At 39.8% G+C, this 27,324-nt stretch overlaps 1 protein-coding gene across 7 annotated transcripts in view; it reads right to left on the bottom strand.

The window, feature by feature from the left end:
• The window catches only part of ZFAND6 (zinc finger AN1-type containing 6), a 52,284-nt gene that overhangs the window by 24,529 nt on the left and 431 nt on the right, over window positions 1–27,324 (bottom strand). The window contains exons 2-4 of one of the 7 annotated variants that reach the window (XM_074318279.1): window positions 26,928–27,049; window positions 26,128–26,203; window positions 22,270–22,376 (exon numbers count right to left, since the gene is read on the bottom strand). The exons of 2 other annotated variants lie outside the window; for them this stretch is intronic. Coding sequence is in view for 1 of the 5 variants with exons in the window: in XM_074318278.1 (XP_074174379.1) it covers window positions 19,940–19,970 (31 nt within the window). In the remaining 4 variants the exon portion in view is untranslated. Of the gene's footprint in view, window positions 1–17,912; window positions 18,051–19,939; window positions 19,996–22,269; window positions 22,377–26,127; window positions 26,204–26,927; window positions 27,050–27,324 lie in introns of those variants that run through there. 4 more of the 7 variants (XM_074318280.1, XM_019743460.2, XM_074318278.1 and 1 more) reach the window with 4 other exon arrangements.

The following is a 27,324-nucleotide window of genomic DNA, read 5'->3' as shown; positions in this document are numbered from 1 at the left end:
CACAGCCGCTGTCGCAACTGCTCACCTTGGTCGTGAGACAGAAGCCCCAGACGTTATGTAAATGAGCAGGCACAGCTGTCTTCCAATAAAGCCTTTATTTGCAAAAAGTAGTGCCCAAAGGGATGTGGCTGGTGAGCCACAGCTTGCCAACCCGTTCTGGATCAACGGCAGGCACAGAGGCGGCCCTCAAGTGTGCGCTGGGTGAATAAATGAATGATTTCAAAACCGCTTTAGTTAGGACATGGTCAGGAAAGATGCGGCACAGGTATGTGACTGTGCACCAGTCTGACCTCTTCTGCCACGGCTCTTTAATCACGGGGCCCTGACACACTTGCTGTGGTGCCTACTGCTCCACAGGGTATCTAGGGACAAGTTTAGGACACAGGTTCTGCTCTCAGGCAGCGGCACAAGCACAGCAATGGTAACGTGTGCTTTTCATGTGTGTGCACAGACATCATATCTTATTCCCAAACTGTACTAATCCCCGTCGGCCACGAAAACACAAAATGCTCAGAAGCACCAAAAACAGTTTTAGAACTCTCCCTTCATAGGGGTGTGAAAAGGAAAGAAAAAACAGGATTCCCAGAATGATTACTGCAAGATATCCCAGAAGCCGACTTCTCTCTTAGCTGAAACATAATACCTCGGGGAGCGGGACACCACACACTGTGGGAAAAGGCACAGCTACACACCATTGCGAAACAGCTGTGATAAACACAGCAACAACTCGATGTGCAGTGCGGCAGTGAAAAGGGCAAAGAACTGACTGAATTAACCTTGACGTCGGTTCTGACTCTGCCACTTCCCACGTGGACCCATGTCGGCAGTGGGTCCCCCACGAAGACAGGAGCGACCGCTGTCTTTTCTACTTCACAGGACTTGGGGAAGATCACGTGCGATGGTGATGGTAAAACACGGGGAACCCCATAAACAGCAACGGAAAGCTCAGGGGCGTTTCCAGGCCACTCATCCGCGATCACCACGAGCGGGAGAGATGCAAAGTATCAGGGGTTTGCAGGAGCCACAGGCAGGGCTCCAACAGCCCTTCTCCCGCTCCCAACACACGAAAGGCGGGCGTCCCCGCCACACAGTGACGGTCTGAATACACCTGACTTCCACCCCGGACGACACGACTTCCTTGATTTGAAGCGTGAGGGAATGGTTTCTACAAGGATGCATCGGTTATGGTCGGTAACTGCCAACAAAATTTACTAAGTGTTATACTCCCTGATAACTGTGGGGGAAGGACAACAGCGGGTATGTGGGCTTCTCAGGGGTGCCAGGAATAGAGGATGGATGGCAGGAACCGATCCTGGGAGCAGGAGGCCCCCGTGAAGGCTCTGCATCCACTCAGGAGTCAGAATTGGAACCCGTAGGCCCTGGACAGACCCATCCCTCTGGAGTGTGCAGGAGAGTTTCCCAGCGTCTACTAAATGCTCCGCAACCATTTTTCATTTACCTCATCATGTCCTGAGAAGGACTCAAGGTGACTTAAAATGCATGTTGGATGACATTACAAGTAAGCAAAAAAGGTCAATCCAAGGAAAAAAGGTAGACAAAATAGGGAGGTCAGGAAGGAATATGGTCAATAAACAAAATACAGAGGGTGCCCAAAAAATGTATACACATTTTAAGAAAAGAAAACTGTATTAAAATTGTAATACTCAATATATACCGATAACAGATGAATAAAGTCACGTGTGACTTCTGCAATTACAAGAGGTGCTCAGAGTGGTTCCCATCAGCGTCCAGACACTTCTGATGATGGCGAGCTGCTGCTTGAGCAACGCTGACCCAAGTGTCCCCTTGTAGACATTTTTGGCACCTCCGGCACATGCCCACATGGGAGGATGTGCTAATCAAAAGTCAGTCACTCGACTCTATCCTCCTAGCAGCTAACGCAAAGAAGGACATGACTAGTTCAGAGGTGCAATATCCAAAAGAAAAACAAATCAATTACTCAGAAGTACAATTAATCTTGACTCAGATAACAGAAGAACACTTCCTCTATAGTTTGTAAGGAGAACACAATGTGATATGGTCACCAATATCTGTACAGCAAAATGCAAGTTCAAGGTTGTTTATTGACACCATTTTTCAATATAAACCAGGAGTATGGTGGCCAACTTCAGGGAACAGCCAGCCTCCAAGGAGCCAGAGTAAAAAAAATGAAGTCTTAGCGCATCTAATGGTGTGCATGGACTTATCATGCTTGTCATTCAGGCGACCCTTCAGCAAGTTTATTTTTCATGACGGTGCGGTGGACCAATGCTTGCTGAGGCGGAGGGCAGGAATGGAGAGAAAAGTGAGATGGCAGATTGGGTCAAAAATACCTGCTTCAAGCACAACAATTCCTGTTTAGTATTTCTACGTATCAAGTTTCTGTAAAAGATTTCATTTGAACAAAGGGTTCGAACGGCTAAAATACATATGGAAAATCCCTCCTGGGTTCTGATCAAGAAGAGCAGCGGGATGGGGCTGGGAGACGCTCACGAACACCTGGGAGGGCAGCGAGGCCACCAGTCCAGGCGGGAGGCAGCCACTCCACCTCTGCATTAAGACGCTCCGAGCAGCTACCCACGGCTCATCATTGCAAGTCCTCCAAACCTTTCCATTAAAAAAAAACACCAGATCAGAAAATTGCATACCTCGATCGTACTAGCAAGCTCTCACGGACACATCAGCCCCTCTCATTACGTACCAGGGTACCAGTATGTCACCACCTCTCCATGAGGGGGGCAATGTATCACCTCCCCCGCCTTTTCATCCAAGGAATTGAGGTTAGACCTGTCCATCATTGCCTTCTAGCTACCGTTCCCTTTTCATGCAGTCTGTACTACCCACAGCTCTCAGCGCTGGCTGCCCTGTTGGCACCATGGATAACTCCTCCAGACACACTAATCGGACCCGGTGAAAACCTGACCATGGAACCAATCCCAAGTGGGGCGGGAGGAGGCAGAACACCAGGCACAGAAAAAGGGAGTGAAGATGCTCACTGCTCGCAGTCCCATACGATTTTTCACAAACCTTTTTAACAACCCTCCCCCCGCACCCCCGTCTTTAGTTAGAATGGAAGTCTGTTCCCATGTGTTCTGGTCCCTGATCAGAAACCAGTAAACAGGGACGAGTGCCCGAGTACCGTAAACTCAACAGCAACGCCAAACTAAACTGGCTCTGCTTGTGAAGGGCCAAACGACTGTCACTGGACAGTCAGACCTCACAACTTTATTCACGTAAGCCCTGTCATCACCAAACAAGGAGATGACAATACTGTTTCGGTAGAGCCACTGAAGACTGGGGACTGGGTCACCCCTGGAAACTCACAGTGCTGTGTATGTACTGACCAATCCGGAAAACACTGGGCAAACTGATACCTGCGGGCTCCCACTACTTTTGACACCACTGCACGTGGCCCCTGCGTTCCTGCCATGTGTCTCTGGCTACTTTCCCAAGAACATCCACAGTCGGCATATTGCTAAATGTCGTCTCATTCACTGATTCCAGAGCTCTCAATTTTGATTTTTCTTCAGCCAACACATCTGTGCTGTGGAAGATTAAGGCAATTCACCTTGATGTAAATAACATTCCTTCCACTCCCTGCCGCCCTCAACAGTTAGGAGGATTTTATAAATCTCACACGCATGCCCATCACCCTGCTCACTGCAAGTCTTTTATTTTAATCACCTCATTCAGTTAGGATTCTCACTCCTAAATCTATGGGGGGAAAAAGCAGGAAAAGTAGAAAAAATCAGACCCTCCTCACCAAGCGATTCTTAAGGCAATAACTTTTAATAAGAAAAAAAGGAGAACTTTTCTTCTTCAGTAGGCAGTTATACTATCAAAGCACTTCAAAAAACAAAGTTGGCAGATTTAAAGGATTTCCAGTTGCATTTAGGAAACAAGAGTTCCTTTATTCTGAAGTATACGCGTATGATCTCTGATTAAATAGAGCTGTTTTTTAAATTATTAAGTATACTAATTTAAATGACTTCCAAGAGCAATTTTCTACATTAATACCTAACATCATATTCTCCAAAATATGTTTATGGTTGTTTGTCAAACAATTAATTCACAAAAGCTGGTTCTCAACTGCGAAGTTGCTAAGAGAAATCTAAAGAATTCCCATCTTCTGCTTCACAACGACAGATGAGCAACGCAGACTCAATCCAGTGCCCAACATCGCTCGGAAAAAAGAGGCCTGGGTACTAACCGTATTTAGCTGTTAGGTATTACTCTCAAAAATACTTCATAAATAAAAATCTTCCACCCTCAACACCTGCCCACCAGGAAAAGAGACACCCTAAAAAAGGGCTCATCATGCTGACCTAAGGTATCTACAAGCACCTGAGGTGAAACAATGTTAAGTCACTATAAGACTGTGAAATTCCTCTGCCCACATCCAAGGGTCACAGGCGTCCGTCTCCTCCCAGCTGAGGCTGAGGAGCAAGCAGGGGAGACGGACACTGGCTTCCTGCCTTCCCCACCCTCAGAAGCAGCCGCTTAATGTTTGAGTTTTATGCAAGAAAACATTTTAAAGCCTTCAGTGTTTTACTTCAGACTCATTCCTGTAACAAATTTAACGTGAAACAAAGCTGAGACAGTTAAAATTGACTGTGTCCACTTTCATTGTCTCCAATTTGAAAGAGCGCTTTCACTATGACAGCTATATAAAAAGGGCTGTGAGGTACAATGAAGAAATAAAAACATTTCATCTGGTATTTGATACCAATGTATAATAGAACAGTATGTTTTTCTTCACCGGGCCACAGGTGCGGTGAGCAAGGATTCCTTTTATAATCATTTGTATGCAAATAAGCAAACTAGGTATTTTTCTCTTTTTCTAAGGTTTAGCTAATTTATTCAGCATAAACAGCCACTAACGAAAGAACAATTTTTACAGTCAATGGGGTGACCTCAGTGTCCCCACAATATCCCTTGGGACCCTCCTGATTGGGGAGGATGAACAGCCTTGGTTCTGCTGTGACAGAGGAGTGGCCACATTTCTGACATCTGCTCTGAAGGTTTATAGCACACTCCCTCCCAGACTGAAACACCCACAGCACCATCATCGCCACACGTTAATCACGTGGTAGAAGGCTTGTCTGAAAAAGAAAACTGCATTCAATCAAAATTTCTGGGAAAAGCCAGTAAGGACTTTCCCCTACAGTAAAATGTTGGCCTCCATTTCTACAGTACATTCTAGAAAAAGCTGTAGGATTTCATAAACACAGTGAACTTACTATTTATATTAGCAGCATGGTTTAAAAACACCATGAGAAATAGCATCCACTCAATCTCACTAATTTTTAAAGAATTGTTTAATGCTGAAATAGTTATGGCAGATTTGCTATGCCTGACAGATAACTAATGGCTTTAGGGTCATTTTTAATAACTCATTTTTTTTCTTTTTAATCATCTACTTATACTGTACACATAAATGCTTTAAGAAATAGTTCGAAACCTCCTAAAAGTTATAACTTGATAGAATAACTTAAGTTAGAACTTGATAGAATAACTTTCACACAAGTTAAAGTACTTGTCCAGGAGTCTAACTGCACTTCAGTAGAACTTATTAAAACTGGCTTTCCCTGCAGGTTTAAACGAGCCTACTTAGTACAACACACCAGCTAAAATATACATTGTTCTATCTCGGGCTATAGGAGAGAAGCAGGCTTTCTATATAGTAACAACATTTCACCAGTGATTCAGGCAAAAATACCAAATAAAGTTAGTTCTGTGTGTATCAAGTGTGATGAGGAATAGCACATACTGAATTTCAATGTATCTCCACACAAATGACTTATTACCAAAGGAAAAACAGTCACTTTTAAGAGAAAGAACCTGGCAGATACCTCCTTAACCAAAAGATCAAAATGACCATCACTGATAAAGGGACAGCGGTCATGTGCGACCTGACATGAGCCCCTGAGAAGCACAAATCACTGACAGGGCTTTCCCGCTAGAATTCCATCTCCTGAACTTGACCACAAGGACACACCCGAACTAAGGGAGATTCTCTACAGAAATGGTCGTTCATGCTTCCAAAACATCAATGTCATAAAACACAAAGAAAGACTAAGGAAATGTTCCTGATTAAAGGAGAATAGAGACATGACATCTAAACGCAATGAATGATTCTGGGTTGGATCCTTGACTAGGAGAAATACTATTAAAGAACATTATTGGAAAAACTAGAGAAATCCGAATGTGGACTATATATTAGAGGTCTCATATCAATGTTCAATTTGCTTAATTTGATAACTGAAATATCCCTGAAAATACGAGAAAGCCCTTATTCTTAGAAAATATACACCGAAGCATTATTACACGGTAAAGGAACGTGATGCATGCAATTTATCTTCAAACAGTTCAGACAAAAATAACATGACAGAGAATGATAAAGCAAATGTGGCAAAATGTGAAATGGGTGAATCTTGCCAAGGGGTTATATGGGAATTATTTGCATTATTAATGCAACTTTCTGTAAATTTGGAAATAAGACCGGAGAAAATAAAGACTTGAACCTGACATTCTAAGGATTCTAAATGCCTAACAAGTGAACCATATTTCCTGTCTTATCTCCTCCACACACTCAAACTCCAAGCCAACAGCAATCAAAACTGGTCTGATTATCTGTTCGGTGAGATACAAGAAACAATGCCCCCCTTTAAAACATTAATATAAGTTCTAAATGACAGGGTGTGTGACTCAGTGGATCTAAGTCCAGTCAATGTCTGTTTCCTCCCAACCTTGTTATCCTACTGCAACCTTCGGCAAACTACGCTGCAGTTCAAGAGAAACTTCTGGAACAGAGCACTGCTGCTCTTCAGTTCGGAGCGCAGCAGCAGGTGTTCTGCTTGCTAAAAACTCCAAATTAGGTTCATTTCTGGTGATGCCCGGTAGCAAAGCGGAACCAAAGTGAGAGACAATGAGTGATCAGTAACATATGAGGAAAACAGACAAAACTAATGCCAATAAAAAGCTGAGGAAGCACATTCACTACAGAGCACCTGGAAAAGACAAGACACCAGAATGTTTCTCACTGAGGCTCACACACAAATGGATAATACACAAAAATGCCAGTGGCATAAAACCATAAAATAGAGGGAGGAAAGAAAAGAGGGGAAAAGAGGAAAAACCGAGGCAGAACACGAAAGAAAAGGGGAAAATCCTGAGGCCACACATCCCCACGCGAATTTCGAGTTCTCTTTTCTCTCCTACGGTTTAACATGTTATGTTTTCCCCAGACCTATTAACTTCCGTTTATCTTCTATTGTCTTCTGCCTCACCTACTGTTAAGAGTCAGTGCAAGACTTGAACAGCTGGAAAAGCACAGCTTTCACTACACTATAATTATTCGCATTATACTCCATTTAGCTTGTCAAGAGGCCTAGAACACTAGTCTCTCTACTACCGTGTTTCCCTGAAAATAAGACTCGGTCTTATACAGTATTTCCCCGAAAATAAGATGGGGTCTTATATTAAATTTTGCTCCAAAAGATGCATTAGGGCGTATTTTCAGGGGGTGTCGTATCTTTTTCATGTACAACAATCTACATTTATTCAAATACAGTCACGTCATCTTTTTCTGGAACATCGTCATAATGTACTAAATGCATCCGTCTGGCTGATGATCTTAACTGGGGCTTATTTTCGGGGTAGGTCTCATTTTTGGGGAAACATGGTAGGAAAAACTCACCGAGTCCGCTTGGAAAGGGGTGATAGGACACGTCATCTAGCTCACAGTCTAACAGAAGAGGAGGCAGGAACCAGAGGGGTGGATACCTAGCCAAACTGAAGTGCCAGGACTGGGCAAGGTTGACCTGGGAAGAAGGGATGAATTGTAACCTGCCCTCCTCATCTGGATGCACCGTCTACCTGGTGTGAGAGGCCAATGGCACAACACTTCCGGGTCCTCCAGCTAATTCCATCAGGGGAGCTCCGTTACTGAGCTGTGGCCTTTCTTCTGACAGGCTCTCCATCAGATGAATCTGTAACCCAACAGCGTCCAAAGCACCTTGTTTAAAGAAGGCATTTGAATTGTGTTAGGTACTTGGAGAACACTCACCTGCAAAACAGGCCGAGCTGCTTTAGCCCAGTCCCTGCCTTCTGACCCATTTTCTCAGGGAGCACGTCGTCCAATCCTCTACCCACATCTACCTACTAGCTCTCCAAATTTTCCCTCTGCTCTCAATTCCAACTCCAATTCCTTGAAGGCTGTAGATAAGTGGTGGTGTAATAAAAAGTCAGAGTAACTCACATTGTGAAAGAAACCTGACTAATTCAAACCTAAAATTTAAGCCAATTTTAAACCTAAAAATCCCTAATTTAAGAAATAAGGGCTGTGTATAGGGACATTGCTATGTATACCGATAGTATGTTTGGGAGGGCAGGGAGTGCGTTTTCAGGTAACTCTTGCCTCTAAATCACCTCTTACCTACACTGCCAAGGAGACTGGAACGTACGCATGTTGAGTGAGCAAACAGAGTAATGTCACAGGCGTCATGAAGTCACCACGTCATATCAACGTGGTCTGCAGCTGGGTTTCCAGCACACTCCTAATATGCGACCTTACAAATCACAAACCTTCATCTGCAGCTACCTCCACATTTCCCTTGTGTCAAATTGTACCATGTAGGTCCCAAGGCTGAGGAGAAAGGAGGTAATATACAGAGAACTAAAAAACGGCCCAAACAATAAAACTTAGTTTAAGGTGGGCATACTCGGGGGTACGGGACAGGAAATGTTGCAAAATTTAGCACATTCATGTAAATGCTAGTTTTAAATAAGGAATACCATTTTAGAAGAGGTTTTAGTTAAGGAAAAAGGCAGCTTTTTTCAGGGGTGAGGAGATTTTAAAAAGTCTAAAGAATAAGAGAGTAATAGCTGGCAATTTAACTCTTCCTGCAATCAATTTTAACCTCTTGATTTAAGAATAGATTTTTCTCTCTTCCCTACAAAAACGAAGAAACCAAGCCTTACATTGAAGGAAATGTGTCTGGGGAACGGAAACGTTCCAGATAATGATTATGGTGGTGCTTACACACTAGCCACCTGTCAGAACAAAAACTGCACACTTTGATTGTATGCAAATGTACCCCAGTAAAGCTGACAAAAACAATAAAAGGACAAAGGAGTGGAAATGGCCGTTTTGATTCAAGCTGTTCCACAGTTGTGTCTGTGCTGGGTCAAGGGTATTACAAGTTTGAGTGACAGTAAGAGGAGCCCTGTAACTGATGAGTTCAAGTTTCTACAAGTACTAGCTTTCCACTAAGTGAATATTTTATTTTATTTTGTATATCTTAAAATAATTTCCAAATAATGATCTTCACTGATTATAGATATAAGCAGAGAAACAAGCTTCTCCCTTTCTTACCTTCCCTCCCCATCCACTTCTTACATCATTTCAACACCATGAAAATGACTTGGCATTTGGAACAAGATCAGCGTGGACTGCTTTAATGACACGTTATTATTTGAATAACCGTAAAGGAAGAACTGGAGCTTGAATATGTTCACCACCAAGTCTTACAGTTGTGTGTGGATGAGGAAGCTTGTAATTCAAATTCTGCTCAACAGTATTTGCTAGTTCTAGATTTTCAAGGGCAACTGACATTAACTAATTTTTTGCATTTCAGCGAAAGATACCTCCCAAATAAGGACGGCTTATTCTTCATCAGGAATCACTTCTGAACGTTTTTTTAATTTGGAGTTTACCCCCAATCCTTCTTGCTTGATCATTAAAGATGTTATAAAGTAATTCATGTTTCCAAAGAGTTTTTCATTTCTCAGCTAAGAACTTCCATTTTTTAAAGAAGATTCTTCTCTTGAAAAAATCAGTCACCAGTATTCAAATGTGAAACCTAAAGATTAATTTATAGTAAACCGGATAATTTGAGGCTAAGAGACTTCTTCACAGAACCTAAAAGAATTTAAAAGTATTTTTAAGAAAAATCATAATTTAAAACATTTTTTACTTGTTTACCACAAAGTTAAAATGCTCAAAATAATAGCTATTTAAAAACAAACAGTAGCCTTTCAACCTACACAATTTAAATCAAAGTTGCCAGGATAAACACCTACAATGAACCCATTCCTTCAAGGCTGACGATATGCAGATCTGTGAGGAATCCAAAAATGGAAGCTACACATCCAGCCTCAACGAGTAGGGCCTTTCTCCCACAACTCTCATCATTTAGAAGTCTAAATGAACTAAAATGTTACTGCCCATCTAATAATTTTAATATTGAATAATAATTGATGTGTTTAAATACTATGTTCAGTGTATTATCCTGTGCATTGAGAAGACATAGTTGATTTCTTTCAAAAAAATTATCCCACAACCATCAAATCATTTTTTCCCCTATGAATCCTCTTGCATTCATCCTGGCTAACAGTTACCTTGCAGAGAAACACTGTGTGTTTCAAGTGAGATAAGTATATAGAGATAAAACTAAATACAAAAACATCACTTCTTGGAAACAAAGCCCATGTCAATTGACACAACTCACTTTCCTGGTCAAAGTCAGGCCATGCAAACCCGACCCCTCACATGGTGATAACACTCAATTTTAGGAGGCAGATGTGTTTAGGACACAGAGGCATCTGTCTTGCTCAGCACTGCATTTCTAGTATCTGGCACACCTTTGGAGAACAGGTGTTTTAGGCACTCAAACGTTTATATAGTAATTCATTAACACTTGTATTTACCCACATCACAAAAACAAACCCTGAACCCCTAATATATCACCTATAGGAAATCCAATCACCCATGGAAAAATCAAATTACCAGAGTCTTTTTCATCTTTGATTTTTAGGCTCAATCAGGGAACGGTTTAACAGTGTAGAAGGTGCTAATCTGATTTAAATTAATTCCTTTCCTCCTTCCAGGCCATTAAATAGCCAGCAGCAGATTAATCTATGACAACCCCAAAATAGTATGCCAGATGACAAGTCCGTGTTTAAGACTTTTAATTTGTACTGTATTCTCTTCAAGAAGTTAATGGCACCCATAGGTCATTTAACCAAGACGGAACAAAAAGCCAATACAAGTACAGCTGCACTAGTCTCTTTTTCTCATCATTAGCGCGGCCTATATACATGTATAGCTTCGTTGCTTCTAATGCTGAAAAAAGCACCATTAATTTGACTAATTGTCAAGTCTCCCTTAACTAGGAAAACAAGTGGAAGCACATTAGCTCTAACACTACTTAGGAGGCAAGCCCCGAACCGGTATTGATCTGGTTGCCACGTCACACGGAGATCAACGTGATCCCTTTCGGCTCCTGTCAGTGATACCGACATACTGCTTGGCAGGCCGGAATAAGTCCCTGTGGCAGGCTTTCCTCTTGTTGCGATGTGTAGTTAGGAAACACCAAAGACACCGCAAGGCACTGTACTCTTTGAGGCCACTTGGCATTCAGCAGAAAACTGTTTCCACTTCATCAACAATGTGCCCGCTTTATTTCTCGGTCTCCTTGTTTATTGGTTTTAAAGCTGTTGGAGCAAATCCAACTGGCTCCAACACTGGCCTTGATATAATTTCCTAGGAACTTAAAGTCCCAAGTCACCACAACCAAAGACCAAGGACAGTCTGATTCAACATTTCAAGACATTAAAAAGTCGGGAGTTTTCCTGAATTGATCACTAGCCACAGATTTCCCTATATAACGTTTACATCAGTGTTTCTCCAAAACATGGGTTAGCAGCAGCAGAAAATGGCAAACTCTTAGGCCCTGCCCAGGTTCATTTCTGGTGGCTGAGTGCAAGGAGTAGCTCACTCAAACAAGCTCCCAAGGGATTCTCAGGGTCAAGTTTGAGAACCACTACTTTAGTCAGATACCTACCGGAAAATATTACTTTAGCACAGAACACTGTAAGTACATATTTGCAGCTGAAAAGAAAACAGTTTCAAATTACTGTGAAGGTGGTAACTTCAGAATAATTTAGGTCAACTAAAATTAGGTCAAAGGCTGCATCTCAAAAGACACCTTTCCAAAAGCAAGGATTTCCCACTATAAGCTTTGGAGAAACACTATTTAAAATTTTAGCAAATGCTTTTTGTTGGCTAGACATAAGAAAACATGGTCAGTCCTGATTATACGGCTGGTAGGGAACAAGTGGTTTTAACTTTGCGGCATTTAGTAATCCTGAAAACTAAAATAAGGGTGGTATTAACAGAGATTGGCTACTCAGACTTTGGGACAAACAATAAAATGATGAATAAAATTTTGGGTGGTGGGGGTTCTTTTATAGCAACCGAGACGTGGTATTCATTGAGAAAAGCAATACATTATATACTTTTAGTGATTACCTAAAAATTTAAGAGACATGATTGTGTAGTGTATTTATCAAAGCTAAGTAATACATTCTTTTGAAATTACATATTATTATAACATCTAAAAACTCCTGACTATAGGAAAGAATTCAATCAACCCCTTCCAAGAAACCAATCTCTACCTATATTTTCAATAGTTCTATCCACTTGATCTTTTTCTTTTAACCACCCAATTGCTTTCAAAGCTACAGAGGAAAAGGCCTTTTTTTTGGTGGGGGTAGGCGGGGGGTGCAATGGGGGTCTTTTAGCTTTAAAATATGTTAGAGGGGGGACAGTGGAGAGAGATTAAAGAGTAAAGAAATGTAATATTTGATATGAAAAATGATTCCCAATCAGTTATTTCTAAGTTTACTTCAATTTACTTTCTCCGTGAGATTTGCTGCAGTATTTCCCTTTTTTAATGGTACGTATAATAACTGATACAAAAGAACATGTGTGGCCTATGTTCCTACCTGTAAGTGCCTCAGTAGCTTTTTGACTTGTGTTTACAGGTAGATGCTTCATCCACTTGGATGCCAAAATGAACACACGGTCCAGGCCAACTGCTCCGTGAGGTCAGCTGCATTTCAAGTAGCTACGAAAAACTGCTTTCTCACGTGGCCTGATCTTCCTCTTACCTGACTTGGTGTCAAGCTTTTATTAAATGTGAGGAATTCAACAGCTTTGAAATTCAAGACTCCCCACATATGGAAAACTACCTTTGTTTTTCCCATGTCTCATTCTTTTATTTTCTTATATTCTGGGGATGCTAAAATGCCTGTCTTTTTTGGGATGTTCCAAAAAATCATCAGAAATGCTTTTTACAAATGTTGTCTTCTGAGAGGCCGGTTTGCTCAGTTGGTTAGAGCGCGGTGCTCTTAACAACAAGGTTGATGGTTCGATCCCTACATGGGCCACTGTGAGCTGCACCCTCCACAACTAGATTGAAACTACTTGACTTGGAGCTGATGGGTCCTGGAAAAACACACTTAAATAAATAAAAAGTTAAAAAAAAATGTTGTCTTCCTAAAGCACTTTTAGACTTAGGCCCAAAGTTTCGAGTATGCCCTAGAAGGAGTGGTGCGGAGAAGAAAAGCAAGCAGGGCCGCTTAGGAAGGAGCCTGGTCAGGGGTGAAGAGCACGGACTCTGGTCCGGCCAAGTTCAGTTCAAAGTGTGGACCCACTTTCCTGCGCGGGCCGCCCTGGCCCAGTTAGTAAGCCTTTCTAAGCTGTCTCACTCGTTAAATGAAGGTGACAATACTTACTGCTGCTAAGGCTGTTTGGGGACTACCTCAGAGAATGCTTAGCACACAATCAGATGGTAGTATTACTCAGGCTGGGTAGTTAAGAAAGTTTCAAGGGCAGCAGGACTCAGGGAAGAAGCCGAGAAAGACAGACTTGCCTGCACAGTGAAGAATGCGTATCAGAGAGCGCGCCCAAGCTGCAAGTGCAGAGCCGTTAGCAGGCTGTTGTAAGTAACCTGACTGAGCAACCGCAGCGTGGCCTGTGCTGAGATGGTGAAGAAAAGTGTATGGATTCCAGAGAGACTGTGAATTTAAGATTGATAGGAAGTTGTGGTGAACACTGGGGGGCGGGGGGGGAAGGAGAAGGAAGCTCAGAATGACACCCAGGTTCTGGCTGAGATGGCAGTCACCCACTAACTGCAACAGGAGGGGGAAAGGGTTTAAGAGCTACTGTTGGCAGGACAAAATCAGCAGTTCTATTCAATGCAGCTATGGAAGAAACATGTATAAGCTGGATGAACATGGGTCTCAAGTGCAAACACAAAATACTGACCTTGGAACCATTAACATACAAAGGGTGCAAAAAAATGTATGCACATTTTAAGAAAAGAAAAAACTGTATTCAAATGGTAATCCTCAATATACACCGGTAACAAAAGATGAACACATGTGTACACATTTGTTGGCACCCCCGGTATTTAGGATGTTAACTGCACAAATGGGACTGGAGATTACCAAGAAGCATTAATATGTATATGAGAAGTGTGTTAAGGTCAGAATCCGATGAAATTCCAATACTTAATGGCTGTAAAGAGGAAACGTTTGCCAAGGACACATCACAAGCAGGAGGAAGCCCAAGCAGGATCATTAAACTCACAGGAAGAGTTTTCAGAAGGAGAGAGGAGTCAATAGTACTAACTTTAGTTATCAACAAAAAAATTACTCCCTAAAACATTTACTTACTTGCACTCAGAAGCCATATAGGAAATACACTGCGAAACTGTCAAGACCCCCTATTATGCAGAACAGAGACTTTATAAGTAGTAAGCCACTGGTTCTAGGTTCTTTCCAGTATTACCGACATTGCCCATTAAAAGTTTTTCTTCTGTTTTTAGGGGAAAAAAAAAAATCACTGCATTGCCTTTGACTGGAGGCTAACAACAGAGACTGATGCGTTTAATATCCCCTCTAGACCATTTTTTCCCCTCCAATCTAAAGGAAAAAAAAAACAATAGAGCTATCACTATTTTCATTTTGCCTCAATATTATGTAATTTAAAGTTTTCTTCTCCCTCTAGAAAATTGGTTTCTACTCTCCGAATGAAACCACTGTACTGAAAGGGAGTAGTAGATCCCCAGTCTGTCAACAAGAGGCCGGTACAGTAGAGAAACTATTAAAGCCTATCGTTTCTCAAAGTTCTAGTGTTCCCAGAGTACTACAGAGCAGGTAAACCTTTACCTCGGGTACTCATTAAAATGCAATCTACAGCCAAACTTGAAATGACTTTCACTAAAATTGTCATATTGACAATTATCTTCATCTCTACCTGGTAGCAATAAGATTAATCTGTAAAGAAGAAAATGAAATACATCTCAATTCAGAACAAAAGAAGTATCTCTGATATAAATATTTAAGCACCAACACAATTTTAAATATTCAAGTGAAATTCAATTGTTCTATTCATGAATAAAGTACTTGCCTGTATATATGCTGACACATCTAGGAAATTTAAATGCATATAAGATGTATTCCATAAAAATATTTTCAATAATTAAAAGTGATGATTTTTATTTTAAGTTTTTCTCTTCTATTCCAAATAAGAAAACCGAAATGTTTGGAAAATCTCACTCTTCAGCCATAACAAACAAAATAGACATTAAAAAAAAAAAAACTTTCCCCTGAAATTAATACAATAACCAACACACGAACATTGCCTATGAAAGTCAGCTACATGAAAATTATCAGTAAATTGAAACAAAAATTTACAGAGAATAAGTTAAATTATTTAAATTGCAAAATGAGCTAGACAAATTCAAGATTACACATGTTTAACTTAGAGCTTAACCCATGACTTACCACTGCCTCCCATTTATAAACTACACTAGTATTTTTAACTGTCTTGAATTAATTTGCTTTAAAATAACTTTTTAAGTTTACTCTGGAAAAGTCGTTCACAAGTTCACAGCCTATTGCACGTAACAGACCAGCTGGCAGAGTGCACACAATCAGCAGCTATTGCCAAACAAAGAATGCTAGGGCCGCTACGGGTATGTACCGTTAGCAGTCATCTGCTTACCTTTAATTGAAAACCTGGGAAATAACTAGAAAGGTAGTAATATACCATTTTAAATCCTAGATCTATACATACGAATTGTTTCTACATTGTATTAAAAAAGAATCAGAAATGCACAAATAGTGACAAAGGCTACTGCTACCTGTTTAGAGACAGGCAAAGTAACGTTAACTGCACCATTCCAGCCCCCCCCCCCCAAAAAAAAATAAGCTTGATATATGTTCTTGGAAGAAAATGTTTCTTCTGATATGTGCTTACCAGAAGCATGTAATCAGGAAAGCTGGTCTGAACAATGCCAGTGTAAAACAATTAAGCCCAGTACTTAAGGACAGCAATATATGTAAGTAAAATACCCAACAAATATATAATTGCTCATTTAAGTGGGTAAAAATTTTCCCAATTTCCTTCAGCCGATTTTAATGACCAGAAAATGGATTTAGATCCATCTACATATTGGAAAATGGAATTTAAAATAGGCTATTAGTTTAGGCAAAACTAATCAACAAGCCGCAGAGCTGCAGAGGCACACTTTAACATTTAAGGGGCTGCCCATTAAAGAAATTCTGAAGCACATCCTGCTGGTGGCAATATAAATTGGTATAACCTTTTTGAAAAGCAATTTGGCCACTGAAGTGTTCATATCCTTTGATCTAGGGAAGCCCACTCCAGGGGATTTTTCCAAAGGAAATACATTTTTAAAAAAAAAGGAGAAAAATATTTTAAAATTCACACACAGAATTGTGTTCAATGCAATACCATTTAAAATGGTAAAAAATTAGGAACAATCTAAATATAAAACAGGCAAAAACCAGGTAAAGTAAAGTCTCACTAACCTAAGAGAATTAAACCGCAACAGAAATTAAAACGATTTTAACAACAGATGATATAATGTAGTAAAAAAAAAAAAAAAAAAATCCGTACTTATTTACAATTATGGAAAAAAATACAAGAATATAGTAAAGTATAGATAGAAGGGAAGAGAAAAAAATAAGACCACCACACAATGATCTTGTGGGTTTATGGGTGACTTTTCTTAATTTTATTATTATTATTGCTGTGTTACTTAAGTAATAGAGCAGAAAAGTATTAATTTTAAAACCTTTGCATGATCTGGAAGAAGTAACACAGCAAACACAAGTATTGGCTGAATTACTGGCTGAAATGCTTAGCTGGCATTTGGGCCAATTATTCAAATGAACTTTTTATACCTTAATTTCTATGAGATAAAAGAGTAACAATATAATGAAAACAGTCTCTCAAGATAACTTCTGCTATCCAAACATAACATAATTATTTTGTAAGTAAGAAATGTCAACAGATTCATAGATACTTTAAAAAAAAAGTTTAGGTAGCCTACCTATATAGCTCTTAGAAATATAAATCCATTCATTTCCTGTTTCAAAAGGGTGTCAATTACTTATCTACATCTTTGAAATAGCCGAAGTCTGAATGAAGGAGAAAGCAGTTTTACCTTGTTCTATATAAAATGAACCTGATCCTTTTAAAAAGAAAGTTAAAATTCTCAGCACATTAAAAATGCCAACATACAGGCAGATTTAAAATATATTGAAGTTAAAAAGGGGGGTGGGAAGGGGGTAAAGAAGAAAATTAAACAGCTGGCATTTCAGTTCTTATAAAAAACACACATACATGTTAACCTACCACATTTATCTGCCTTTTAGCAACTTAAAAACATCTTAAGTTTAAGGAAAATGACATATCAGCCAGACCTCCTCCAGATGTCATTTATAAAAACTGACAAATGCCTGCTCAAAAATCCAGCCCAAGAGAAAAGCCTGCTACTGGAGATGATTTTGATCCAAACATTTTTTAATGACACTCAAATTCTGAACTAAAAATAATGATAAAAGAAAGTCAAGTTTGATTCTCTGAACACCTATTTCCTGTCCAAACAGCCCTTTTGTTCTGCTTCCCTGCTTAATTTTAATGTTCAGTTTGCATCAAAAAACAGCAACGACAAAACCTAGCGTACACAGAAGCATAAAAGAGCAAAAGTGTAAAATAAAGGATCATTAAAAGATGAGAACAAAAATCCTACCAACAAAACCTCCACAATTTTCTGTTTGCTTCACCTCAGATTAACTTCACTTGAAGCTGTACTCCACAGCAACCAAACCTGAACGTCAAGCCCCACCTTCTCCAATTCTAGTGGCTGAAGAGTCAAATCTCCTCCCCGTTAGTGAAACTCATAATTGTGATTGGATCCGGCTAATATCCATTATTTTAAAGAACTTTTCCTTGCTAGCAGGTTAGGTTAAACGTACTAAAACCCCCTGGATAAGCTGGTTTCTTAAAGAAACAGTAGGTAATGTTTCAGTTTTCCCATCACATACTATCTGCTTACTCTTTTGTCTAGGTAAAGAATAAATCAAGTAACCGCAGTGAAAATCTCACAGAAGAAGCTTTAATTTGCAGCTCAGTGACCAAATGTTTAAAATACAATGCTTTTAAACCTAAATCATTTGATATTTTTAGAGCCATGAAGGTGAAGTTATACTTCATAAAGACAGACTCCTTTTTCCATAGAGTTCATTTTGCCTGAAAATTTTAAAACGGCAACAGAATATCCATTGCAAAATTTTTCTGAAGAGACTTAAAGACCATAACTTAACTGAAAATACATAGCAATAAAATACTGAATGCAAAAGACTGACTTCTAAGATACCTATCAAATTCACTGATACTTATATTCTCAGTATCACTACAATAAAATTTTCAGTGACATCAAAGATTGACATTTCTACTTAAAATTGAGGAGAAAATGAGGCAGAATTATTATTCCTCTATTACCACTCTAACAGGTCTGACATTGTGTAAGGTTTTGCCAAAGTTAATACTTATCCACGGCAAACAGGTATCTACACAAGGAAAAACAACTTGTTCTAATGACATATCAGGTATAAAGTTTAGGATAGCTTAAGTTTTTAAAAAAACTACTGCTGTTTTTTAAAAGAGGGGTGGACCCTATTTTGCACCCTGTATATTACTTTAGGTAGCATAGGTACCCTAAGATACAGCTGAAGGGAATATGCCTCTTAAAATACTGTTACATTAAATGGAGTTTTTACTGCAGAGTTTCTAGAGTGTTCAGGCACTCTGATGTTTAAACAAAAAAGACCTACTGTCACTTTATATGTTCCTGTTTGCTATATTTTACTATATATTTATTTCAATTAGAACTGCTTATGTTTTAGTAGCTTGGCCCATCAAACACCGCTCTGACATTAATCATTATCTGATTGAATAACATTTAACTTGTTGGGTAAAGTATAATTTTCACCTCTACCAAAAATTTTGACTGATTTATAAAAACAAATGCAAAATTAAAGCAAACTAGAGTGACTACTTCTTAAAATATCTTTCAATAAGTTTATATAAAGAATTTTAAATTTACAGATTTCAAAGTTCAAAATCTTGCAAGTATTTTTCCTCAAAGAAAACTCACATATTAGAACACAAAGCCAACAAGCTTGTTTTGAATACAAAGAGAAGTCTTTGTAAGAAAGTGAAAATTCACATAATTGCAACTAGACATGAATATGGAGCAATACCCTGCAGAAGCCCAAACAGCTGCATAATCCATTATGCCTTTTAAGTGGACAAATTGAAAGAGCCAATTCACAGAGGTCTAGTCCCAAGATCCTTTGCAAGGATTCACTGCTTTGAATGCCCAGCACTTCAGGAGTCAAGTTCAGGTTTTCTTCCCACTGTGTGAACACTCTTGCAAAAGAACACTGTAAAGCAGAAGAGGTATAAGAGCAAACAACAGAAAGAATACATCATTTGAGTTACAGCATGAAACTTTAAAAAACAGGTTTTAGATGCCCAGAATTTTATAGGATTATAGAAAAAGATGGCAAATATTTAAATCTTAAAATTTGGCAAGTAGAATATTAGTAGATAGTTATAGGAGCCAAATAAACCTTTGCTCTGACAGTTTTTCACTTCCAAGTTAATTATTTGTACAAAACAGACACGCATTACCAAGACCACTCTCAATCTATACTCAAAAGACAGGAGATGGGAGTTAGCATTCCTAGTTGCTCAAAGGTCTCCAGGACCTACCTGAAAGAACTTTCAAGGTGTTAACTATCATTGAAGGTGGCTCACAGGTTAAAATTAAGAGTGTTTTATTCTACTTCTAAATCAACAGCAGAAGAAAACAGCAAAAACAAATAAAAGGAAAGCAATACCATGACCTAGATTATCTGACAACAATATTGCTTCATAGGACACAGAGCCTGCAAAGCTCCAAGGCTCCCTGACTGCATGTGACAATACCACTCGCTGAACATCAAGTGTTCAAAGGACGCATTGTACGTTCTTTGTGGGAACTCGGAGGTTTCCCACACCTCTCCACTGAAAACAATTTAGAGAAGAACAAGCTGTTGAACAACCTGGTCTCATTTCACTTTTGATTAAAAAGACCCTATATAAATAATCAATACTGGACTATTAGGAACAACTTTTGGTCCGTAGGGAGCAGGGTGAAAACATCCTCAGAATTTGAAGGGACTGAGAATAGCTCAAACTGTGCTTCCTGCAGCAGAAGTTAATCCCTGGCACCAGCCCGGGCACTGTAGGTGGTTCCAACGGCAGCTGGCTAAGGACAACCTGACACTGGCAAAGCTCGACCGGGATCACTGACGATAAAGTCTGAAAACCACCATCGAGTGGAGAACACAGTTTTCAGAAGGATTTCCCTACAAATACACCCTGCCTTACAAAAGTGAGGAATGAATCTGAGTTTGCAATTCCTGATGTGTATCTTCTAACTCATTAAGGGAAAACAAAATACAAGGTGAGTGTGGGGGGAAGAGGGAGGATGGTAATGGTCCCTTCAGTGAAATACTAAACACAACGGAAACATGAAGGACACAAATGGATGAGACAGCAAAACACCTGAGATATTTTTCTGTAAGACAGCAAATTGCTTTGGAGTCTAAAGGGTCAACAATAAATTAAAAAGGAGCACGGAGCACAGTACTGAGGCCAAAGTACATGTGAAGGAGAAAAGCATTCATAATCCTCAACTATTAAGATTTAACAGTCATAAATTTTCACGTGCCAAACATCCTACCAGAGTAAACTGCTAGACAGAAAAATGACAGGAAACAGACTGGCAGACTCTAAGTTCCCTCTCTCCTTAGCAGCCTGAACCGGAAAAAAAGAAAAGATAAAAAGATGAATGTCCACATCGTTTAATGAGGTTAATTTTTTTATATAGCTAGCAAAAGAAAAGCTGTTTTTCTCAACACTCATAGACATTTAAAAAAAAAAATTATAGTCACAAACAATTTTGGAAAGCAAAAGCTGAATCGGTAACACTTTCTGGTGATTATACAGTAACATCCAAAGCATAACAGAAAAGCTTATTCATTCGTCAAACCTTCTGAACACCTACTATACGCTTGTGGTGCCAAGTGAACTGTCCCTGCCATTGTAGGAAGTTATGGTCTGGCATCAGAACAGTGTTGCCCAACAGAAATATAATAGGAGCCACATGCAATGTTCATTTTTCAGTAGCCACATTAAAACATCAAACCGTTACATCGTTAATATTTTATTTAACACACATGTAAAATAGCATTACTTCAATATGTAATCAGTATCTCATATCTCAATTCACACTTGTCATATTTCAACAGCCAGATGTGGCTACTTAAATTTAAATAAAATACCGTAGCTATTAGCCACATGATTTACAAATTAGGATAAATTTCCATCATTGCAAAAGACTCTGTATCTCTGCTGTCCAACAGAATAGCCACTAGCCACATGTAGCTGAACTGTGATTAACAAGACTGAGGAACTGAATTTTTAATATTATTTAATTTCAATTCATTTAAATAACCACAAGTGGCTGGTACCTACCAGGTTGGAAAGCACAGCTCTAGAAGAAGAAATAGACACTAAAACAAATCACACACACTAACTGAATTGCAGTTGTTACAAGTGTTTACAAAAGAAATGTCCAATATGAAATGAGTAAATATAGCCAACAGAGGGGCTTAACCTCTTTTGTCAGCATCAAGGAAAGATTCTTCGAGGGAATCACAAATAAGCAAATGGGGAGAGCACCTGGAAAAGTCTTGGGTGGGAAAAAACTGAAAACATAGTAGAAATAAGGAAGAAAAGTACCAAGGGGCAAAATCATCTAAGTCATTTGTAGGAGATGGATTTGGACAGAATCTGAACAGGACTGGGAGGCAGAGGAGTGGAAACAGCCCGACCACTTGGAGATAATGAAAGTCTCCCAAATAAGTCTTGCCATGAAGCTTGTCCTACTCTCCCCACTCGGTGAACTGCAGTCATTCGGAGTCGTCAAATCCTAAATCAAGACAAGCACTTCTTGTCCCCTTTGTACTAGCAGCTTCTGTCCGAGGGAAACTTACCCTGGCTCTTTCGCAATCTCACGTCGCAGAATCACAGTTCCAAATTTTCTATACAGGACAAGCTTTGGGGCAGTAATCCAGTTGGAAGACGGGCAAGAGGCTCGAAACTGTTTGCAAGGCAATTTTTACAAAAGTAATTCAGTGTGTTATTACTTTTTTTAAATGTCTGAAAGGTTGGGAAGCTAAAGAAACTCCCCAAACACATGCAGTACTTCCATGAAGCTTCAATGTCACACCCTCACAGAGATATTCTCTGAGCCCCCCATCGGCACACCCTATTTCCTTTCTTCCTAGCATTTGTCAAAATCTGAAAATTCTTTATTCATCCTCAAAATTGGGGGAACATAGCTAAAACTATGCTGAAAGGAAAACTCAACCGCATTAAATTTTTTCATTACATAACACAAAACATTAAATGTAGAAATAACATGATCAACATTGTTTTAATTAAGAAATTCAAAACCAAAAACAACCTGAAGACCCTGAGGAATTAACTAAAAAGTTGAGAACTAACAGCAATAACCAAAAATTGGGGGGGGGAGGGAGAGAAAGAAGGGGGTGACTTAGCATAACAAAGTAAAAACACGTTATTACTCCCAATTACTAAAACAATGTGTACTGGTATCCAATCACTGGTATTGACTAAATGCTAACAAGGACCAAGTATATATGCATTTAGGATATGGTAAAGGTAGCTTTATTTCAAGGCAACAAGAAAAAGATTTTTTTTAATGAGGCTGAAATAAGTGATTAACTTATTAAGGCAAGTTATTTCACTTCACATGTTATGTCAAAGTAAATCCCAGATGAGCAGAAAGAGATAGATGTGAAAAATGAAACTAGAAGAAACAATTACCTGGGTAAGAGGATCCATTAAATATGGAAGTATAAAAAGAAAGCACTAACCTAAATTTCTTAAAAGGTAAAAATTCTTTCATATTTAAAAAAAGAAAACACTGAAAGCAAATAGGCCAATGGGGAGCTGGGGGAAAGTGCAGTCTCCTAAATATATAAAAGGCTACAAACGGGGTTCACAAATACAAACCACCACCGAGATGAGCAGAACACAGACCTGACGATGTCCAGTACGGGATCTCTATTCATCATCACAATTAACTAGGAAATACGGAGGAAATCTTATGAAAGGGGGAGGAAGACAGCAAAGAAAACACTCAGTCAAGATATGGAGGAGATGTGGATTCTGTCATATGTCTAGTCACACTTTATATAATGGTTTGGGCAACTTTATGTTATAATGTGAGTCAAACTCCTAAGACCAGATTTGGCTATATCTGTGAAAAGACAAAAAAAAGTCCATGCGCTTTAACTCAGCAATTTTAGGACTGAATCCTAAAGAAATGAGAAATCCATAGAAAGATTTAGCTCTTCAGAGGATCCTCACACCACACTAGAGAAAAGGATAAAGTAACACACGGTACACACACCAGGTGACTAGTTATTATAGTACTTCCCTAAGATGAAACGGAATCCGCCCTTTCAAAGTCCCATTGCTATAAGGGGAGCTCGCGGTAAACATAGGAAACGCCTGCCCTCAGGTAGATGGCAGTCGAGCAGGGATACAGACAATAACCAAATACACCGTTTCAGGCCACGGGTTCTATGCCGCGAAGCGGGTAACACCGTAGTCAGGGAAGGCCGTCTGAAGGCACTGCTGAGAGTGACACCTGAGCAGAAATAGCACTGGGTGTTCCAGGCAGAAGGAACAATTTTAAAGGACTAAGCCTGGCAAGACCAACTGGAGGCTGGTGTGCAGGGGCAGCGGCAGGAGATGTGCGTCTGAGGCCAGCAGAGCTGGGTGCTGGGAGTCTAGAGTGGCACCACCCACTCGGGAGCCACAAGTCACATGTGCCTCCCCTACTGGGCATTAGAAACAAGGCCAGCCCAGATGTGCTTGAAGTGGGAAATACACACTGGATTGCAAACAGTCTCAATAAAGGGATGTAAAACACCCCGTTAGACATTTCTTAAACTGATTACTTATAGAAATCATATTTTGGGTTAAATAAAATATATTTCGGCTGGGCTCTCTTTATTTTGCAAACATGGCTATCAGAAAATTTGAAATTACTTAGGTGGCTCCCATTATATTTCCAACAGGCATTGCTGGTCTAGGGTGTAAGTGCCATGGTAAAAAGTTTGAATTTCATTTTGTCTATTAGAAAGTCACTGGAGGGTTTTGAGTCTGGGGGTAAGGTAATGTCATTTACACATTTAAATGACTGTTCTCCACAGGAGCCACAGGAGACAACAGGGGAGGAAAGCTGCATCACCCCATCACGGTCTCCCTGACAGCAAAGTTGTCGAGAAGGCATTTGGTACAAGGTTTGAAGGTAGAGGCAGCCTAATACTCACTGTTTAAAACTGACCTTTTAATTGTTTAGGATATGAAAAATACACACAAACAGAAAGACAGGGGGTATACCTGCCAAGATATTAACAATAGTAATTTGTTCTTTGTAACTTCCTATTCTATCTGAAAGTTTTTTTTGGGGGAAAAACCTCAAACACATTGTAATTATTATCAAATACAAAAATGAGGTTTTTGAAAGCAGGATAAAACAGCCCTTCCAAAACAAAGCATCCCGAGTATTTGTCTGCAAGCTACACTTACTGTTAAAAATAAATTCAAACCATCTCTACTCCCATGGCTTTAAATAAAAACAGGTTATTTAAGGTATACCTAAACTTGTGTCACAGGAAATGAACACTACTCCCTCATTTGTCACAGCACTGCTGCTAGCAGGATAAAGAAAACAGAGGCCTTGGAAGCACACCTTGGGCACTCCCAAACCTGAGGCTGCGGAAGTGAAAAGTACTTAAATGCGTGGTTAACATATGCTGATAAATACCCATCACCCATCTTTCTCCAAAAAATCTTCCGAAGGACACACCTGACCCCTGCCATTTGCTAGGTGCTTCCCTTACCTAAGGTCTGCAAAACTGGAAGGATAAACCTAGGACAGGTTCCTTGTACACGATGGGTACGCAGAGGCACAGGAAAAGGGGTAAGGACAGGCACACCTCGTCTTCCTCACGCCCTTCAGTGCGCGTCACAGGTGTTGCATCATCATCATCGTCATTATTTTTACAAACTGAAGGCAAGACCCTCCACCAGCACAAAGGTTACGACTGGCTTTATTAGGATACCTGCTTTATTATGATCGTCCGGAACAGGGACGCAACATCGCTGAGGTGCGCCTGTAATTTGCCAGAGATTTCACAAGGTGCGGGAGACGAGAACACAGAAAGAGCGATTTGTGTCACATACAATCAAGTGTTTTTCCTACTATGTTTACTCTTACAAGGAGATAGCAAACAGTCCCAGACTTCTCACAAGGTGATTTCAAAGGAAAGGATTCATCACATACAGAGTAACAGGAATCTTGGTTTCTCATGCAAATATGAAAAAACTAAGAACCAATTATTATGGCTATGAAGCGCTCATTAAAACACAAGAGAAAATCCTCAAGTTTTTCATCCATTTGATTTCTAGCATTGCACTGTATTTTACTCCTGACTACCTAAATTTTTTCTAATGCAAGCTACACTATTTACTCTAGAGAAGGTTTTGCAGTTGTGCACCAGGAGCCATGAAAGAAATGTTCATAGAGCACTGTTGTTGACAGCAAAACAATAAAAAACATAATCTAAACACTCACGAGTTATGGAAGATTAACACAATAGGACACAGCAATGACGTGAATGAACTAGTCACATAATATTTTTATAAAGCTCAAAAGAACAGCAAACTAAAAAACTTACAAATACACGTGATGAAGCTATTTTGTAAAAAGACAAGGGAATGCTATACAAAATCTACTAGACTAGAATGATTACCTGGGTAAGGAGAGGCAGGGCTGTAGGACAGATAAGAAACACATCAACAGACGCAGTTTGGGTAATGAGCCAGTTCCTGGTTTGGGAGGAGAAATCATGGATTTTTATTATGTTTTATGTCTTTACACTGTATTGTGCTACGTATTCTTTTGTGGTACCACATATGCTTTTGAATACCTTTTTTGGCTTTATTGAGGTCTACCACATACAGTAAACCGTGCACATAAAGTGTAAAATATGGCCAGTTATGACATACATATATGCACAGGAAGTTATCTGTACAATCAAGATTACAGCCCTTTAACCCCAAAATTTTCCTCCTGTACCTTTGTGATCCCTGCCTCCCTTAAATATTTTTATTTTATTTTTAATTTATACATTTTATTAAAGAATAGCATCCACTGTACTCCTAGAGCTATCAGCCTTTTAAAATACTGTTAATGTTTAATTTAAGTCCACCAGCATTAGACAGTATTGCTTGAAAGAAAGCGTTAAAAGACAACCTGCTTGGTAATGTGCATATTTTGCAGAAAAAAAAGCATTTTCCCCTGAAGCCCTGGAGTAGGAGTAAATTGGCAAATGTCCTAAAATTGGTTAACATAATTATTACACAACTGAACGTTAAAAGTTGATGGTGTTTTTAGTGATCACACGGTGAGGTATACAAAAGCAGAATCACTATGTTGTACACCTAAAACTAATATGTTTGTAGGCCAACAAACATTAGAAAGTTTTAAAAAGTTTATGTATTTCCCATTAAAAAATCAAATTGTGAATTTGATGTAAGAGAAAAATTTAACCTTTTTTCTCAGAACATCGAAACCATCAGACACGGCCCCGTGTTCACTGCCAACCACCTTCAAACAGAAACGGTCCGCAGATCACCCAAGACCTTCACAGGTTCCCGCTGGCTGACAGCTTTCTGGTTGTGAAACAAACCATGACGGCGTTTTAGCCGCGCTGCTTTCCCACAACAGTTCGAAATACAGTCAGTATCGCCGCAAACACGACAACCTTCCGCGCTTGTTTACGCGGCCGGACGCAAACGGGCGAGCGCTGTGTCAAAGGGGAGGGAGAAAGTTCAGAAACCCCGGGCCCACCACCAGGAGCGGAGACCGGCCGGTGGCAGACGTCCCGGAAGGACCTGACGGGGAGCGGGGGCGCCACTGTGCGGTGACAGGGACGCGCCGGGACCCC

Source organism: Rhinolophus sinicus, linkage group LG13 (genome assembly GCF_036562045.2).
Source record: "Rhinolophus sinicus isolate RSC01 linkage group LG13, ASM3656204v1, whole genome shotgun sequence".
NCBI classification, from domain to species: Eukaryota; Metazoa; Chordata; class Mammalia; order Chiroptera; family Rhinolophidae; genus Rhinolophus; species Rhinolophus sinicus.
Note: the sequence above shows the minus strand (reverse complement) of the source record. Positions and strands in the feature narration are given on the sequence as shown.